Source organism: Ctenopharyngodon idella, chromosome 15 (assembly GCF_019924925.1).
Source record: "Ctenopharyngodon idella isolate HZGC_01 chromosome 15, HZGC01, whole genome shotgun sequence".
Lineage (NCBI taxonomy): Eukaryota > Metazoa > Chordata > Actinopteri > Cypriniformes > Xenocyprididae > Ctenopharyngodon > Ctenopharyngodon idella.
Genome location: NC_067234.1, coordinates 17,987,375 through 18,007,327, shown reverse-complemented (window position 1 = coordinate 18,007,327; position 19,953 = coordinate 17,987,375). Strand labels below are relative to the sequence as shown.

At 38.2% G+C, this 19,953-nt stretch overlaps 2 protein-coding genes across 2 annotated transcripts in view; both read left to right on the top strand.

Moving 5' to 3' along the window:
- The window catches only part of nrip1a (nuclear receptor interacting protein 1a), a 42,505-nt gene extending 35,392 nt beyond the window's left edge, over positions 1-7,113 (top strand). The window contains exon 2 of the mRNA XM_051862261.1: positions 1,639-7,113. Coding sequence (XP_051718221.1) covers positions 1,972-5,214 — 3,243 coding nt within the window. The 5' untranslated portion in view covers positions 1,639-1,971 and the 3' untranslated portion in view covers positions 5,215-7,113. The remainder of the gene's footprint in view (positions 1-1,638) is intronic.
- A 6,998-nt stretch (positions 7,114-14,111) lies between these two features.
- On the top strand, positions 14,112-19,450 carry zgc:153372 (uncharacterized protein LOC767695 homolog). The gene is made up of 10 exons (XM_051862278.1): positions 14,112-14,378; positions 15,244-15,374; positions 15,457-15,607; positions 15,788-15,924; positions 16,024-16,093; positions 16,185-16,266; positions 16,849-16,980; positions 17,157-17,299; positions 17,375-17,497; positions 17,647-19,450. Exons 1-10 carry the CDS (start codon positions 14,301-14,303, stop codon positions 17,722-17,724), a joined length of 1,125 nt encoding a protein of 374 aa, XP_051718238.1. The 5' UTR covers positions 14,112-14,300; the 3' UTR covers positions 17,725-19,450.
- The last annotated feature ends 503 nt before the right edge of the window (positions 19,451-19,953 follow it).

Below are 19,953 nucleotides of genomic sequence, written 5' to 3'. Positions count from 1 at the left end.
CTTGATCAGGAGCTGATTCACCTTCCTACCAGTTTCCATGGAATTCCTCAACTATTTCTTTGACAAATATTATTATCCCATACCATTACTGAATAGCTAAAAACGTATATCTCACTAAGACTTACATTCAGTATTTTGTCTCTAGCAGTAGCTTTATTCTAAATTAGAGGTATTTAGTGTGGTGGCATAGTAGTTTCTCAGGCCTGTCACTCTGACATCTCTGTGACCGATATCTTGATAAGGTCATGCTGTACTGTCCACTCCCTGTCTGCCCTAGCAAAGTAGAACAACCAGAGGTGCCAATTATTAGCAGAACAAATCAACCGTAGCCATTGACCTTCACTCTGATCATAGAGAACTGACAAGGTCAGTCTTGTGTGTATTCCATGGTTAAGTGCTTACAGTTCCATCTCAATTTATGTTTTCATTTTCTTATGTGTGGATATTAATGTGGTACTGGTGTACCAAGAGGCTTGTGTGTTACTTTCACTGTACGTCAGTGAGTTGTGTGGTGAGTATAGTGTTTAGCAGGCTTGCACATATACATAAGCGTGTCATTCTACAGAGCCAATGGCACTGTGTGATCCAGAGGTGGTATATTTTGAGATAATGTAGTGAGAGCAACTGTGGTAACATGGAAGTGAAGGACTAGGTTGGATCATGTGGGTGTTCCTTCTCCAGGCACTGACACTGACTGCATAGAGGGTGAGAGAGAGATACCTTACACAGGTGTCTGATCGCAAGAAAATTTAGCTATTTCTTTAAACCTATAAGCGATTAACCTGTCTGTCAAAGCAGCCAGAAACATGTGGTAGCCTAAATGTTTGCTGCAAATCAGCAATAAGATAAGAGTTATAAAACAGTTTTTTTGTTTGTTTGTTTGTTTTGGGTTTTTTTTTATTAAATAACAGCAATTTTTGTCACTTTCTGTGGCAGTTTTTTCTTAGAGCCCTGTTTAATTTCTGAACCTGTCAGTCATTATAGATGATATGGAAAGACAGTTCCCAAGTACCTGTTAGCTGTCTGTTGTTGTCTTACAAAGAATTGAGTTCTCAACTGGCAGTTCTGTGGGTCTATCTTGGCAAGAATTCTGTCAAAACATTTAATCCTCTTCAGGATACTGTGCTTTATTTATTTATTTTTTAACCTAATATCAGTAAAAACAATCAAGTAGTCTTTAAAGCTGTGTGTATTCAGTTTTAATGAGATTCAGCAAGCTAATTCCTACTGCTTAGAGTCCGGAGAAAGAAAAAAAAAAAACTCTGAGAAACGTAGATTGTAATTGCTGTCATGGGAGAGAATGAGTCTTGAACGAATCTTTCAGTATATGAGTGAGGTCCATCTTTGGTCATGACCTTTTTGCATGTGAAATGGCTGTCAAAACACTTGCATTTGGATTTTTTGGCCTTGCTTGCTTGCATATCATTTTCATGATTCATCATAAATAACTTTGTTTAGTCATGTTTACAATGTCTTTTGCCTCTAAAACTGATTAACATATGACATGTTAAATATGATTCTAATTATTAAAGATTAGATGAATTTGTTTTGTTGAATACAATAATGTGTGGTGTGCATTTTAGTAGTAATGTGTGGTAAGCTAATCATTTTAATAATTCATGTTTCTCTCTTGTGCAGCACCAGCAGACCTTGTGGACAGATATGGCAGTGATTTTATCCACAACCCTGGAGCTTTGAAGTACAGATTCAGTGCCATGGAATCCCACAAGACTGACTGCATTATGATCCTGTACTTTTCGTAACAATGGCAAACGTGATTATAAACAACAGTCGTGCTTAGCTCTTGCCTCCTGTACGGGGGAATGGCTTGTGAAGCTACATTAGACCTTTCTTTTACATAAAAACCAAGGTTTGGAAGCTAAAAACTGTAAGGTCTCTTGGCAGAACATAACAGAACGATTTTCCCCTCTATTGTAGTGGCCAAACATACAAAGGACTATAGTATTGAACATGACTCATGGGGAAGAGCCTGGCCCTGAAACACACCAGGATTCTGCTGTATTAACATATCTGGAAGGCTTACTCATGCATCAGGTAGCAGGAGGACAGGGTGCGGCAGCAACACAAAGCGGAAGCCAAGAGCAGAGGAATAAGGATGGGACAGAGCATGCACAGCCTAATCATGGCACTCGACAGGAGCAGAACCGAACAAATTCCCACTGTGGAGCCTCGCAGCACCTCAGAAAGGCTCGTCTACTCAACTCCGAGGCCTGGACAGAGAGTGAGAGTCAACGGAGAACAGCACCCTCCGTTTCACTCAATGGGCGAAGTGAAGACCACCACAGTGGTCAGAATGGCTCCTCCCAGGATAAAGGAGAGAGTACACTTCTAGCTAGTTTGCTGCAATCTTTCAGTTCTCGACTTCAAAACGTGACCCTGCCACAGCAGATTATCCAAGGCTTGAGGCCACCAGGCGCCCCATCCCAGATAAGCAAGCCTGCACAAGAGGACAGGGCAGATGTGCCTTGCCACAGACCTGCCTCGAGCCATCTCAAAGGGTTAGTGAGCAAGAGCAAAATGCAGAATCACAGCAACAGTGTGCCTTATCAACATCGACGGTCTAGCCAGGAAAGTTTTTCAGAATCTCCTAAGGCACTGCAGAACAGTACTCCCTCCCCATCTCCCGAGTCTTTATCTTGTACAGAGCGCCTAAAAGCCGTGGCAAACCTGGTAAATATCAGATCGAGCCCTGCTCCATCGCCCAAACCAAGTGTGGCATGCAGTCAGCTGGCGCTCTTGCTCTCCAGTGAAGCCCACCTGCAACAGTACTCACGAGAACATGCGCTGAAAACCCAACTCTCTGGACGATCAGCCAGTGAAAGACTGTCAGCCATGGCCACACAGCAGACACAAGATAAACAACCTACAACTTCCAGCCAGAATCATGGACTAAGCCTCTTACACACCAAGAACGGAATACCTTCACAAATGTCAACAAGCTCCAGCAGACAGAGTCCAAGCCTAACTTCAGGGCAAAGAAGGACGGAAGGTTCCATGCGAACAGGACATCGCTTTAGAGAGCGTCGACCTTTTGAGAAACAGGGCAGACCATCACAGAACTGCAGCAGTCTCCTACTTCAGCTTCTCAACAGTCACAACACCTCACAGCGAATTAATGGGCAAGGTCACTTGAAAGATGACCTCTGTACCTTTGGAACTTTGGCCTCTCCGCTTTTTTCAGACAGCGAGCACTCAAACCCTGACAGCAGTCTCACAAAAGACAGTAGTGATGCTGAGAGCACATACTCTAGTTGCTCACCAATTGACCTTTCTTTGAAGAGCAGAACAAATGTACAAACACCAGTATCTACTTCGTCCTCACCTGTACTGGTCCCAGAGTCTTCGTTAAATAGGTGGAAGTTAGAGAGTCCACCTGTCAGAGTTAGCACAGATCACCGGGAGGTGGATGCATGTTCAGAGATGAAACCTCATCACAAGGTCACTCTATTACAGTTGCTCTTGGATCACAAAAATAACGAGAGAGCAAACAAAGGTCTGGATAATCCAGATTTGCTGCAAGATGTAATCCCTAAGGTCACTAGTGCATCTACAAGTAGCCAGAGTGTTTTCAGTACAGCTATGTGTAAAGACACAAGTGAACTTAGTGGCCACTGTAGATTAAGTTGTAGAAGTCCCAAACTTTTGCCAACGTACTCCCAAAGCCGAGACTCCAACAGCAGTGCATCTCCATATACACTTTATGGGTCTCCCCATTCTCAGTCTGTCCCCTTGGATCTTTGCAAAGCAAAACAACCTACAAGTGATGTAAGAGTAAAAGAACCTGCCTTTAGTGCTAGCAAATTGTTACAGAATTTAGCTCAGTGTGGAAAACAAAACCCTGACGTTTCTCCTCCAGCGAAGGCACCTTTACCCCCTATCAAACTCATGACCCAAGAGCTGAAAGTTAACCATCCTCCAACTTTACTTGAAAGACTCTCTGCGCCAATTCAGAGAAATAACCCACTGTGGGAAGAGGCCAAGGCAAAAACTTCAACTGTGCCTGAAGCAGCACAGCATGTCTCAGAAATTGAGAATCTGCTTGAAAGACGTACAGTTCTTCAGCTTCTTTTGGGCAATGCTCCTCAGAATGAAAAAGTAGGCAGTAAACGAAAACGAGAACACGGCAAGACCAAATCTGTGGAAAAACAAACACATCAGACAATAGGCCTAGCAAATGGTCCTCCTTTGGATATTGCAATAAAAACTGAGCCAGTTGATGAGGGTCATACATATGACCATAACAAAATGTCAAAGCAATGCCAGAATTCAGTGTTGGAGACTAGAAAAAGCAGTTATCATTCTCACGAAAACATCAAGCAAGAACCACTGTCCCCAGAGGCTCCCACCAGAGATGGTCTTCTGTGTCATCTTCTAAAGAAACGACCCAACAAAACCCTTCAGCCAAACAAGTTAGAGGACCTAAACAAGGGTTGTGTCAAAGAAGAATCAGTTGAAACCCAGGGACCAACAATCCCAAAGAAGCGGAAATTTTCGATAGAACTAGAATATCATAACTCCTTGAGTAACCAGGCCAGGGATTTGGAAAATTCTGGTATCATAAAAGAAGACGACAGTAGTTGTTTTGCTGCCGGAGATCTAGAGACCAGAGAGACTAGAGAGGCCAGAGACCCATCTAGCCCCCCAGAGGCAGACAGTCCACCAGCTAAGTTTCCACCAAATGAGTCTAACGAAAACCGAAGTTTCAATGTTCTAAAGCAGCTGCTTCTTTCAGACAACTGCTTGAAAGAATTGTCTCAGCCCAGAGGTACATTCAGTTCACCATCACATGCTGTGCTGAATGGGAATGCAATCAAGCAACCATGTAATGAAGGTGAGCTTCAAAACTTTCACCAGAGCCTGAGCCCCAGCAATGCATCTTCTAAAAAAGCAAGCATTCATAGGCAAGAATCTCCCCATATTACACAGCAGGAGCCCGCAAGGTCAAAAATCGATTACAGCATCATGAAGGATTTGAAGGGCCCTGCAAGGATGGTTAATGGAGACGATCAAACACAAAAGTATGGACCAGACTCACCTCGATTTACCAAGACTAACCCTATTTTGTATTATATGCTCCAAAGGAGCAATGCACAACTGGTTAAAGAGGGGGAGGGACTGGAGGCAGGCTCGGGACAAATGCAGACAAAGGTCAAAAACGAGTCATCAGGTAATACTGAGGCCTTTGAACTTTGAAACAAAATTCACAGAATTACAATGGAACACTTAGTTGTGTCTCACCACGGCTAAACGGGTCATTGAAGAAATACTAGTTTTGAGACTGTGAACCAGCATCTGTGCTTGAACTAGAAATGTGTTTATTCTCTCAACTTACCTGATTGCTACTTTTGTTTCTATTGAGGCATCTCACATTTTTCCCTTGAATTACATGTCATTTAGTTCACAAAAAGACCATGAAACCAAAGTTCATTTGAATAAGCACTATTTCTGGCTGATTTCTCTCTTACATTCTCAACAGCAATGGAAACAAGTTTTCTGAAAGGTGTGTGACAGATTTGCCCTCATGTATTTGTAACAATATCAGTTCCCACTCCGTTTTCCACACATGGTTAGACTTTTGGCCTCAGGCAGTGAGTTATGATGCAACAATGCACATGACAATCTGTATAAACAGATTGTGCCTCAGCAGTTGTTAGTGAATATTCTTCAATTTACCATGCTGAAACGAAGAAATAACTATGTATTGTTACTTTTTTCTATGCCTGGGAGGCTTTAAATGTCACCGTATTTATACATTGAAATAAATGAAATCGGTTGCCTTTTTAAAAAAAAAAAAAACATAGGCATCTCTCATTGGTTCTGTATTGTTCGGATAAACTAACGGCAGTTTTAAAGCTGTATATCTTCATGTTTGGATAATATGGAATATGAATCCATCAGTATTAAAACATGGTGTCTTGATATCTATATGGTATGTGAAGTGTTTATCTCCTCTTTAATTTCTCCCTCTCTCCCATTTAAAACAATGTTGTGATGTGCTTTATTCTTTATTCTGCATTCTCAGCATTTACCTGTCAAGACAGCAATGGATTTTTACAATATTCTAGAAGATGATGAATGAAAATCACAAGAGTTACTACAAATGACTGCTTTTTTTTTTTTTTTTTCCTCATATGTTTTGTATTGTGTATTTTATGAACAGGTCTTGGTATTAGCATGTCATAAAATGTTCTATTATGCAAGATATTGTTGCATCGACTTGAGACAAATCAGCCCAATCTCAGCTGTCTGTCATGTTAATATAGACACGTTGATCTAATTAAAGGGAGTGTTTGTGATATTAAGGCCATTCCCATAAAAATGTTTGCTCATGTGATGTTTTACAGTCTTACATTTGACATGTTGTTTTTCATCAATTTAAAGACTCGTTATAAACTATATTTATGTACATAGCATAATCTTTATGAAAGACAGCTATTTTGTATGAATGAAAAGCATTTTAGTTTTGAAATTTCTTAAAGAGACTTCAAAGTAAATGCCATGTGAATATGTACTTTAGAGGATGATTTTTGTCCTTCTTTTGCATGTGTCTCCTGATTAAACTATGATAATCTGTTCTGCAATATCTTGTGTTATGTCAGATATTTAAGAGTACACTGCTGCCTGTTGCATGCAGATGCATGAGAAGGTTCCTATGTATTACTGGACATGGGGAAATTCAAAGTCTTAAGCATATATATATCTATATATATATATATATATTTTGTCATGGAGCCCAATACAAAAATGTGATCTGTATGTTTGTCATGAGAAATAGACCGCTGGGCAAAATGTTTGAACTTTTGAAACAAATGTGCATATGAAGATATTTATTTTGTTTTTACTCAATTTTATTTTTTACAAGGAGAAAACCAAACAAACAGGTAAACAATCATGTTCCGTACTGTACAGTACAAAGATGGGTTACACTGACGCTTCAAAGACTTCTATTGGTTTTGAAATATTGTTTTGATGCAGGCTAACTGCAATACATTTGAGTATTATTGTGTATCATTATTTCTAAAACTACATTTCATTTGGGTGTTTACTTGCACAGATTTTGAATAAAGTTCTGAAATGCACAATCAGATTAAACCTGTCATTTGTCTTGCTAAGGGTTTTGTTGTTCCTTACCATATTGTCTTAATTTATGTCTCTAGTAGTGTATGACCTGTGCTTGACCTCTGGCTGCACAAAAACAGTGATTTTACATGCAAAAAGGAAGTTAGGAGGAATCCGTTAAGAGTATGTCTGTTGTACATAGAATCATGTCTTTGGCTGACTAAACCTTGCTGTTGACCTAAATTTTATCTGCTGGGCCCTGAGTCATGACCTTAATTCCTGCCGGTTGCAGTGACATAGATGTGAGAGGAAGTGATAGGACAGAGATGACCTCGTGCATCACTGGGGCCAACATCAAGACAGATCAGTGGCCTATAAAAAGGTATTCTGGAAGAAAGGGACACTCTGCAACAAAGAACAACCTGCCTCGGGCCTTCAGGGTTGCTGCTTCTCAGGAAACGGAGGGGAGAAATCCTATTCCCTCACCTTCTCACTCGCATCTAAATACTGAAGCTCAAAAATGACACGCAGTCATATTTTGGTGACAGTCAGCGGAGCACGAGGGGTTTTAATACTCAAAGCAGGGAGAAGAATGCAAGCCTGTTTTTGAAAATGAGCTTTCTTTTATGTTTTCCTCCAAAACTAGGTCATATAATGTAGGCCTACACCTCCTTTAATGTGTCAAAGTGAGGGGGTAGGGGGTGGCTGAAGTGAGAGCTGATGGGATTAACTTAAAGCAAAAGCAGGTTTGTGCTGTACATGAGTGTGAATAAAAAATTGCTTTTGGAGTTTCAGGGTATGCTAACAGATCTGGAAATCAAATTATCATCTACAGTGCTTTGAATGTTAAAAAGCATAATAAATGGCATCATTTTGCTTGTAAGGGAAGGGATGATAAACCTCTGAACAACTGGAAAGTGCTGTCGGGAGGGTCAGTAAAGCAGCGGCGCCGCTGATTAAGTGGAGGACACTCTTCACATTCCTGCTGAGTTTCTTTTACAGATCCTCTCCCTCGTAATTGGACAAAAGCTTGCGTGCATTTTTGATGGATCAAAGAAAGTTGCACAGTTGGCATGAATCCGCCGATGTGGAACAATACATAAAAAGTATGCTGTGCTTGGCTGATGATAGCTAATGCCCCTTGTGCTTAAGCGGGAGATTCTAAATCATACCTGTAATTTATGGCTCTCTGAACTCCTCACATGGAATATGACTTCTTGGCTCCTTTACAGCTCATGCATGCCCCCCTATCCCTGAAGTCTCCACCTAAACAGGCCTTTTAACCTTAAGCACAGGACTTCTCAGTATGCGTCTAGGAGTGCCTCCATCTTTACTACGACTATTTCTACAAATTTAGCAATGAAATTTATCTCATTTCCACATATCTCATCATGTGGCTTATTTTGTAATTCATAACAAGGAATTGTGTGTGTGTGTGTGTGTGTGATCATGCATAATCCATGTTTGATCAAACAGAAAAGTCAAAGAGATTTCATGTGACCCAGTTATGCCTATGAAAATGACATGAACATATATATATATATATATATCACATTAGATATGCTAGATTACTTTGAGGAGAGAGAGTGCAGAAATGAACCGCTGAGAATAACATCACATATTGTAGATTAAAGTAACTTATCTGAGGGCTTTCAGCCTTTTTTAGACCAATGATTACATACACACACACACACAATTTAATGCTTGTTTTGCATTTTATATATATATATATATATATATATATATGTGTGTGTGGGGGGGGGGGGGGGGGGGGGGGGGGGGGGGGGGGGGGGGGGGGGGGGGGCGGCTGTTCCTCCGAGGAGGCAGTGTCTCCTCAAAAAAACTGGATGAGAAAATAATCCATATTACAAAAATAAAACAATGCAAATGTTACAAAATTTGACATTTGTCACTGACACTGTCAAACAGCGACACCTGCAGGGAGTCCTCGTGTCTTGTGCCTCCCTTCAGCTCATAGAAATAAAGCAGAGCCCCCAAAGCCTGCGGTGGGTTTAGTGGGGGGTAATTGAGAATGAATGGGGGAAAGTCACGTGAGAGGAGGCAGTGCCTCCATCGCGCTATGATTGGATATGATTGGTTATGACTGGACATGATTGGTTGGTGCAATAAATCCCGCCTCTTGTTTTCGTGAGCGATCTTGTCGAATCGGCCTTAATGAAGACAGTGATGGCGTTAATGGGAAGACTAATTAAAAAGTAAGTAAACAACTGTCACTTAGGCTAGATATCACCGCTTTATTTCATCTCAAAATCAAACTCGAAATAAAAGGTACATCTTTGTGTCTGTGAGTGACCAGTGTGTACAAGCTTGATGACTGCTTAAAATAAATTGACTATTAAAAAGAAAAGCTTAATATTAGTTTATAAATAATATATATTGTTTAAACTGTTACTGCCTTTATTATTTTTGAATAAATGTAAAAATGCGTAAAAAAAAAAAAAAAAAAAACACTAACTTGATGAAATTTATACTTGGTTTTAATAAATAGAACATTACATAGTGTAAAAATACAAAATAGAACTGTATTTGGTCTCTCTTTTTATGTAAGTATAAAAAGAGAGACTAAATATATATATATATATATATATATATACACTGACATTATGAGCACTGACAGGTGAAGAGAATAACACTGATCATCTCTTCATCACGGCACCTGTTAGTGGGTGGATATATTAGGCAGCAAGTGAACATTTTGTCCTCAAAGTTGACGTGTTAGAAGCAGGAAAAATGGGCAAGCGAGTTTGAACCGGTGACAGGGTCACGGGCGGCCGAGGCTCATTGATGCACGTGGGGAGCGAAGGCTGGCCCGTGTGGTCCGATCCAACAGACGAGCTACTGTAGCTCAAATTGCTCAAGAAGTTAATGCTGGTTCTGATAGAAAGGTGTCAGAATACACAGTGCATCAGTTTGTTGCGTATGGAGCTGCATAGACACAGACCAGTCAGGGTGCCCATGCTGACCCCTGTCCACCGCCGAAAGAGCCAACAGTGGACACGTGAGCATCAGAACTGGACCACGGAGCAATGGAAGAAGGTGGTCTGGTCTGATGAATCACGTTTTCTTTTACATCACGTGGATGGCCGGGTGCGTGTGCGTCTCTTACCTGGGGAACACATGGCACCAGGATGCACTATGGGAAGAAGGCAAGCCGGTGATCAGTGTATGTGTGTATGTGTATATATATATATATATATATATATTGTTACGTACTCATGGTGTCTAGGGATTGAAAACGTAACAAAAGTTTAAAATAAAAGTGGTTTTAAATAAATTAAATAAACGAATAAATGAGAAATCACCTTTTCCTCTATCCCAGCACTTTTCACCTTTTCAGTTAATAATTCTCACAAAGGTTCACACATTTCCCCTCCATTTCAACACAATATAAAAGAACACCGAACCAAAGATATACTTGTATTAGTTTTATTTTTCAGGACTTAACAAAAGCCAAAGTGTATCTAAAGTATATACAAATGTCAGGAAAAACTTAAATAACCAAGGCGTCGGGAGAGAGCAAATGCCGAAAACAACAAACAAAACAAAGTCTTACTTAAGTTTAACAAAGTAACTTCCCTACGCAAAAATAAAATAAAATTAAAGACAATATTCTTACCTCTATATATATACAGGTGCTGGTCATATAATTAGAATATCATCAAAAAGTTGATTTATTTCACTAATTCCATTAAAAAAGTGAAACTTGTATATTATATTCATTCATTACACACAGACTGATATATTTCAAATGTTTATTTCTTTTAATTTTGATGATTATAACTGACAACTAAGGAAAATCCCAAATTCAGTATCTCAGAAAATTAGAATATTGTGAAAAGGTTCAATATTGAAGACACCTGGTGCCACACTCTAATCAGCTAATTAACTCAAAACACCTGCAAAGGCCTTTAAATGGTCTCTCAGTCTAGTTCTGTAGGCTACACAATCATGGGGAAGACTGCTGACTTGACAGTTGTCCAAAACACGACCATTGACACCTTGCACAAGGAGGGCAAGACACAAAAGGTCATTGCAAAAGAGGCTGGCTGTTCACAGAGCTCTGTGTCCAAGCACATTAATAGAGAGGCGAAGGGAAGGAAAAGATGTGGTATAAAAAAGTGTACAAGCAATAGGGATAACCGCACCCTGGAGAGGATTGTGAAACAAAACCCATCCAAAAATGTGGGGGAGATTCACAAAGAGTGGACTGCAGCTGGAGTCAGTGCTTCAAGAACCACTACGCACAGACGTATGCAAGACATGGGTTTCAGCTGTCGCATTCCTTGTGTCAAGCCACTCTTGAACAACAGACAGCGTCAGAAGCGTCTCGCCTGGGCTAAAGACAAAAAGGACTGGACTGCTGCTGAGTGGTTCAAAGTTATGTTCTCTGATGAAAATAAATTTTGCATTTCCTTTGGAAATCAGGGTCCCAGAGTCTGGAGGAAGAGAGGAGAGGCACACAATCCACGTTGCTTGAGGTCCAGTGTAAAGTTTCCACAGTCAGTGATGGTTTGGGGTGCCATGTCATCTGCTGGTGTTGGTCCACTGTATTTTCTGAGGTCCAAGGTCAACGCAGCCGTATACCAGGAAGTTTTAGAGCACTTCATGCTTCCTGCTGCTGACCAACTTTATGGAGATGCAGATTTCATTTTCCAACAGGACTTGGCACCTGCACACAGTGCCAAAGCTACCAGTACCTGGTTTAAGGACCATGGTATCCCTGTTCTTAATTGGCCAGCAAACCCGCCTGACCTTAACCCCATAGAAAATCTATGGGGTATTGTGAAGAGGAAGATGCGATATGCCAGACCCAAAAATGCAGAAGAGCTGAAGGCCACTATCAGAGCAACCTGGGCTCTTATAACACCTGAGCAGTGCCACAGACTGATCGACTCCATGCCACGCCGCGTTGCTGCAGTAATTCAGGCAAAAGGAGCCCCAACTAAGTATTGAATGCTGTACATGCTCATACTTTTCATGTTCATACTTTTCAGTTGGCCAAGATTTCTAAAAATCCTTTCTTTGTATTGGTCTTAAGTAATATTCAAATTTTCTGAGATACTGAATTTGGGATTTTCCTTAGTTGTCAGTTATAATCATCAAAATGAAAAGAAATAAACATTTGAAATATATCAGTCTGTGTGTAATGAATGAATATAATATACAAGTTTCACTTTTTGAATGGAATTAGTGAAATAAATCAACTTTTTGATGATATTCTAATTATATGACCAGCACCTGTATATATATTTCTCAGGGATATATGAGTCTCAAAGAGTGAGGACCAGCCAAATTTTCCTCGCTTACTCTCTTTATCCTTACTCTGATGGTCTAAAACTCAGACTGGTCCTTACAACAATAGTTGTACAAGTACACACACACATATACACCTGATCATGTAATCCATCTGTGAACATCCACAGTGAGTCAACACAGCAGGATCTGATGCTTTCCTGGTATACATTGTTCTTGTGGTGAAAGGGAAATAACTAACCCTTGAATGATTGCAATAGCTTGCTTTAACTGGATGGTCTGAGGGGTTCAAAAGGCAGCAGAGGTTAAAAAAGACCTCAGAGATTGTACGTGTACATGTGAGTAAGACAGAAAGTGGAACAGTGGGGTTTTGTTTGCAGAGGAAAAGGCAGACTGTGTGACACTGTACACATTCCCCTCCTCTGACTTCCACTTTATTTGATCTTCCAAAGATTACCCTTTCCTTCAACTTCTCATAACCTTTAGTCTGGCAGTGAACCCTTCCCAGCGTAGATGTTTGTCAGGCCTGAACTGACAATAACCTCTTGCTTGCCTTGACTACAAAAAAAGGAACAGAAATTAAACAAATAAGTCTGGGACCAAGACCGAGGTCAAGTTTTGGAGCTTGACAACTATTCGTTTGTCAGAGAACACAGAGGGGGGTGGAAATGCCGTACAGAGAACACTGGCTTTGATGTCTTGGTCTGCGGTACAGTGGTCATGGACTTACAAAGGGTCACGGATTAAAAAAACAGAGCTTTAATAAACAGTCAGGTTAAATTAGTAATCAAATCAGATGGTATGCATATGAATGTATGCAAATAGCGTACAATTCCTTTAATAGGCTTGAAATAATCTGTATTTATGCATCTAGGCAAGTTCATTTATATAGAACATTTCACATAATGGGTATTCATAGTGCTTTACATTAACATTAAAGATCATTTAAGAACAGGAATGAGTAAGAAAATAAATATTTACATTATGTACATTTTTATTCATTTTAAAATTTATTTAGAAATGTATTCATGCATTACATATGCATTAGTTATAAAGTGTACCATTTATTTTATTGATTTTTCTAAGGTCAAAATACTATGAAAACCTACGCTAGCAAACATTAAAATGGATTGGAGACCCGTGACAGAGAATGTCTCATCTTTGACAACAAAGAGCTTTCAGACTCATCCCACAGATATTTGCTTACAAGAGGGTGAAACCAGACATACTTGGACCACCCTTTAATCAAAGTACAGGCTGTTGTTTGGTAAAAGACTCAGGACTCTGAGAGCAGAGTAAGGTCACAGCTGACTGATTCTGCTTAATGTCAAGCAGGACATTGTGGGAAGAGTTTTCCAGTTCCATGCACACACAAGGGAGAGTAACAATGTCCGCATTCATCACAGCATATCAGGCCTCTTCTTCACACTACTGTCTTTTAACTGTGCCAAGACATCATACTACCACACCCATCCATAATTTACTCTAGATACACACTTTAGAATTTACAGATGTTTGTCCTGGACATTATATTTGACAAATCATCACAGACTTATTCTAGGTTATTAGTTCAAAGTCTTACTATAAAGGCACAATATTCCACAATTTGTCTGGAAGATACTTAAAGGGAGCAGCAAATAGACAACGAATGAATAACTAGTGATACATCGCTAGATATGTATGGTCATTGCAGAAAGGTGTGCCATGAAAATATGGACGAGGTGCGCCCTCTGGTGGTTAGTACTGATATAACATGCGTTCATTTCTGCAGTAGCAGTTTGTAGCAAGGACTTTACCCCTGAAGTTGGTTACGTATTATTGAAGTTCACTCGGTCTTACACTTTATAAGACACTAATCCGCTAGATTTTGGGACAGTTATTTAACTAAAAGCACAAACTCGAAGACGTTAACAAAACTACAACTACATTCCGTTTGATTTGCGTTAATGAAATACGCTATAACACTTCTCCGGACTAAAGCACAAACCCTCAGCATGTCTTCTGCTGTTCACGAAAACGTGAAGGTAAGCGGTGACAAAGGGCTTTTACACCATGTTTACACTGCAAATGACGAGACGCGACCGACGACGACATATTAATCCATTTGATCCCATCAGTTACACCTATGATCTAAATGTACTTTTGCGAGTGGTCTCATGAGAGTTGACGATGTATTTTTTGCATAATTGTGCACTATAAAAGAAATTTCAAACTGTTTTGATTTCATGAGAACGTTTGTACACGACATAATGTAAATAGTCACATGACCAGAGCTGTTTGATTCCAGTTTGTCCCTCTGAAGTCTGAAAGATGTCTGAATCATGTTCCTCATTAAGTACTACTATATTTGATGCATGTTATGGTTATTTATTTATTTGATTTTTCTTTACAGATTACAGATTTTTCTGTGTAATATTTGTCATATAATATTTGTCATAGATTTCAAAGTGTTACATTAAATGAGGAATATTAAAAAATAAATAAATATTCCTTTATAATATTTAACTAGTGGTTTTGCAATACCAATACATAGAGATATTCACTCCAAAAAAAAAAATAAATAAAATAAAATTAAAAATGGTCTAGCATAGTTTCTAATGGATTCTTGATGACCAACTGAGCAATATTTTACTCTGTAGTTTCCCCCTGGATTACAGAAATAAACATTTGCATATATATGTATTTATAAATATTATATTATTCATAAATAAATGTTTGCATATGTATATTTAAATGTTTCTACCAGCAAAAACTTCACTGAGTGTATACTTCAAGCATGCAATGTGCTTTTATTGGATTGTTCTGCTGTGGTCATCATGTTTACGCTTAAGATTTAAAATTAGACCACCACAACATTGCTTGGAAAAGCTCACTCTTTATTACTTCCAGAATTATTATGGCTCTCGGCTGGAGACTTCAGATGACTTGCAGACCAATGCTGCGTGTGTCATGCCCTCCAGACCTGTGGCCAAGAGTGCATGTGAAGCCCTGAAACAAGTCCACCCGGATGTTTGCAAGAGGTACAGCATCACTGAGATTGTGCCTTAAAACTTTAGTTTTGCCTGATTTGTTTTGAGTAATGCACAGAATATAAATCTGCAGGTATTTTGGCTGTGGCCTGGTGATTCCAGAGAAGCTGGAAGGATGTACGGTTCTTGATCTGGGCAGTGGATCGGGGAGGGACTGCTTCGTCCTGAGTAAACTGGTGGGGGAGAGTGGTCAAGTCATTGGCCTGGATATGACGGACGAAATGGTACTTCACAGATTGATCTTTAACCTATATTGATAAGTTCAGTAAAAAAAGATCTAAAAAAAGGTCTTTAAATAACCAAATGAATAAGTGTTAACCAAGTTATAAGTGAAATAATTGAAATGTGTAAATTAATATGAAAGAAAGCGCAACTTTTAACCTTTGTGTTTGCTCCATAATTAGATCATTGCCTCACAAAAATATGTGCAGTACCATCAGGAGAAGTTTGGATACTCAAAACCAAACACGGTGTTTGTGAAAGGATACATGGAGAAACTCAGTGATGCAGGGATACGGAACAACTCTTTGGATGTAGTTGTGTATGCACATCCTTAGATCATTTATGATGTTTTCCATGATTTGTAGGCCATAAATCTGCCTGTGCAAAAGTATTAAAAAAGGCCAATTATTCTTTCTAGGTCAAATTGTGTAATATGTCTGTGCCCAGATAAGAGAACTGTGATAAGTGAAGCTTACAAAGTTCTGAAGGTGAGTTATTTCCATCACATAATTCAGCAAAGCCATTTACGAAGTCTTGCACTTTACAAATGCTATAATTCATATGCGAGTGATCTCATAGGAGGGTGGAGAGTTGTACTACAGTGACATGTATGCAAGCAAAGTAGTCCCAGACTCTTTCAAGGAAGATCCGGTTCTGTGGGGTAAACTTGAATTCTTTTTTGTTTTCTGACATTCTTTTATCTGTTACATTTTAGAACTTGCATTCCTTTTTTCTGTTGACAAAATTACAAAATGATGTCAAAATTTGTTCTCACTGGGTTCACGCCAGTGTTATTTTTAGTATAGTTAAGAAACTATTATAGTTTTAATTAATGTTTTTAATGAGTTTTTATTTTTATATTTTTCACTCCAGTTAATTTTAGTAGTTTTGTTGCATTTTTGACATTTTTATTAGTATTTTTTAACGTCTATTTAGTTTTTATTCATTTTATTTCAGTTTTAGTTATTTTAGTACATCAAGTTAAACTAAATGCAAATGATAAAAGTTTATATATATATATATATATATATAATTTGTTAACATTTATTTTATTTCAGATATTTTTATGGTTGTAGTTAACTGTAATAAATTGAAACAAAGAAAGCAATAGTTTCCAAATGAAAATGTTGTCATTGAAATTGCATTCTTCAGTAACATATGAAATGTGTCACATCCATGCGAAAGTGAATTAATTTGATTTGGAACAAAGAAGTGGATTCAAATGAGTGCTTGTTACCGTCAGGTGAGGGAATGGCTGGCGCCCTCTACTGGCGAGATCTCATCGCTCTGATGAAGGACATTGGCTTCAGCACTCCACACATGGTTGCAGGCAGTCACATTGTGGTTCACAACCCAGAGCTACAAAAAAAGACTGGTAACTTATTTAACTTTATTTATTTTTTTTAATTCTTGTTTTTACCACTTTGTGTATGTTGAAAGCATTATAGCTAAACTGCATTTATATGCCATTGTGCTTTTATGTAACTTGGATGCAGGCAGATGCTTTAAATTGTAACTAGTGATGCTTTGACCTGCGATGTATCATTATAGGTGATGTTAAATATGCATCTGGAACTTACCGGATCTTTAAACTGCCTCAAAACTCCATCAAGAGCAAAGCTCTGGTCACATATAAAGGGACTGTGCCTGACTGTGCTGACTGTTATGAGTTTGATGCCTCTCATTCCTTCAAGGTAAACTTCTACTATTTCTTTTTCAGTATGTCAGTATGACTTCTTCAGTGGTCAGTTTAGCTAATTCTGTTCCAGACGAATGTCCCAGTGGAGGTGGATGCAGAGATGGCCGCCATCCTCAAGAACACGCGTTTCTCTACGGACTTCAATATTACGATGTTAGACACTCCAGATCCAAACCAGAGTGAAACTCCACAGGTAAATGTGCTGTCTTGAGCTCATAGCTTATTCATTATCTTTTGGTAAATAAGGTTTACTTCACAAGTTATGATTTTTCTATAGAAGCTACAGAAAGAGCGAGAACTCAAAAAGAAATTACTTTTAATCATAGTTTTTATTTTTTCCAGTATTGCCACCTTAGCCCGTTCCTTCTCGCAGATAAACTGGGCTCTTCTGTCAAACAGTGCTCAAAGACAGGACACTAAGGTAAATGTGGAGAGTCTGGTGGATCATGTGATGTCTGGATCACTTGAGAAAATGTGCTGGGAAGTGAGAGTATATGGTGTCTGTAGTGCTCAAATGATCATTCCATATGTTTTCTTTAGACTTGAGAAAGCTATTTGTCCTGCTAATTGTAAATTGACTTTTAAAGATGGTAATCACAGTAACAGCAGTCTCAATGACAAAACAATAGTAATAATTATTAAAATATTAATTACATTAATATGTGGCAACCATGTGCAAAGTTACCCACTTTTTATTCAAGAAAGAACTAAACCAAGATCTTTGTCAATGCATTTGTATTTTGATTTTACTTGATTTGTATTTGACTTTACTTTTTTTGATTGAACTTTAAGATTTTAATTTCAACATTCTCTTTACTTTATTTTTTGTGCTATAGTTGTAAAATGTAAAGCAAATCAAAGATAGTAAACCAACTGAAAGTATTGTTTTCCATTCTACATAAATTATGGCAATGCTGATATTGATATCGATACACAATCTCTCTAATAAATTTATTTGGTAAAACTTTACAATAAGGTTCATTAGTTAAACATTAGTTAATGTGTTAACTAACATGAACTATCCAAAACCAATACATTTGTTACTGTATTTACTAATCTTTGTTAATGTTAGTTAATGAAAATACAGTTGTTCATTGTTTGTTCATGTTAGTTCATTAACTAATGTTAACAAGATTTTAATAATGTATTAGTAAATGTTGAGATTAACATTAACAAAGATTAGTAAATGCTGTATAAGTGCAGTTCATTATTAGTTCATGTTAACTAATGTTGTTAACTAATGTAGTTAACTAATGAACCTTGTTGTAAAGTGTTACCATTTATTTTTACATTTGTTATTTTTGTCTAAAAAAAAAGTAAGTGTACTTGTTTACCAAGGAGACAACTGTGTCAGTGAAGTGAATTCATTAGATGACATACTGTATGAGACATTGATTTTTTCCCCCCACATATCACATGTAAATATCACTTGTGTACAGAATATTTTTATTGTGCATCATTACAATGATGTAATTGTATCAAATATGCTAAAAGTGTGAAAATATTATTTCATTCTGTGTATTTAGGTTGCATAAAATACTACCTTTGAAATTAGCCGTAACATACAGTTGGTTAAGAAGTTATTTTATTTAAAAAATGTTTAAAATGTCATTTCCACCATAAATTTATTGATCAAAATTAGTGCTGTCAAATCGCTTAATTGCGATGAATCGCATCTAACATAAAAGTTTGTGTTTACATAATATATGTGTGTGTATGTAACCCCTCCTGTTTGAACCGCATGCTCGAAGCAGGACTCGAACCCGGGACCACCGGCATGGGAGTCGGCGCTCTAACAAGGAGGCTAAAGACCACAGTCTCTAACGTCAGTCGCTACACGCACAGCTCTTACCAGCCTACATCCGTTACACTTATATATATTGTATATATGTGTGTGTGTCTGTATATCACACATATATTTATACATATATATGTGTGTATATATACAGATACACACACACACTCACACACACATATTATGTAAACAAACTTATGTTAAACGGGATTAATCGCGATTAATCGATTTGACAGCACTGATCAAAATACATAATTTGAGATGTGGTGGAAACAAATTTTTATATAAAAAAAGACAAAATTAATTATTGTGAGTATTGTGTTAGTAGATTAAAAGAGTATCTAAAGTGTGTTTTAAGGAAATTTGCTTTTTAGTATCCAAAAGAGCCCAGAGTTGAAGAAACACCCATTACATTTATAAGCAACATCACATTGACGTTGATTCTGAGAAGGGACAGATGTTAACTTCACTTTTTGATTTCCCTTATTCCTAATAATCATGTGATATTTTTAATAGCAGGATGTAGAGATGTCACTTTCCCTGTAAGTCTCTTGAGAAAGGTTTCATTGCCAGTAATAGGAATTTCATCATACTTTTCAACACGTATTACATACTGCATTTTACCTAATAACAGTGCTATTATAATGAGTAATATTAGTTTAAAGATTATGTGTAATCTCAGTATTCTTGTTCGGTATGGTTGAATTGTGTCTCGTTTTATTGAATTATAGCCTTTCAGTTTGTCACATGGTTTAGCAAAAAGGCCGGATGTATGTAGGTAATTGGACTGTAGGTGGCGCCAAAATCCTCAAAGTTTTCCCACACTAGCTCCATATTCTGTGCTCACTGTTATT

Coding starts and splice junctions, on each gene's coding strand:
- zgc:153372 (XM_051862278.1), top strand. CDS start 14,301: ATGAAATACGCTATAACACTTCTCCGGACTAAAGCACAAACCCTCAGC. Junction 15,375..15,456: donor CACCCGGATGTTTGCAAGAG/GTACAGCATCAC, acceptor ATAAATCTGCAG/GTATTTTGGCTGTGGCCTGG. Junction 15,608..15,787: donor TGGATATGACGGACGAAATG/GTACTTCACAGA, acceptor CTCCATAATTAG/ATCATTGCCTCACAAAAATA.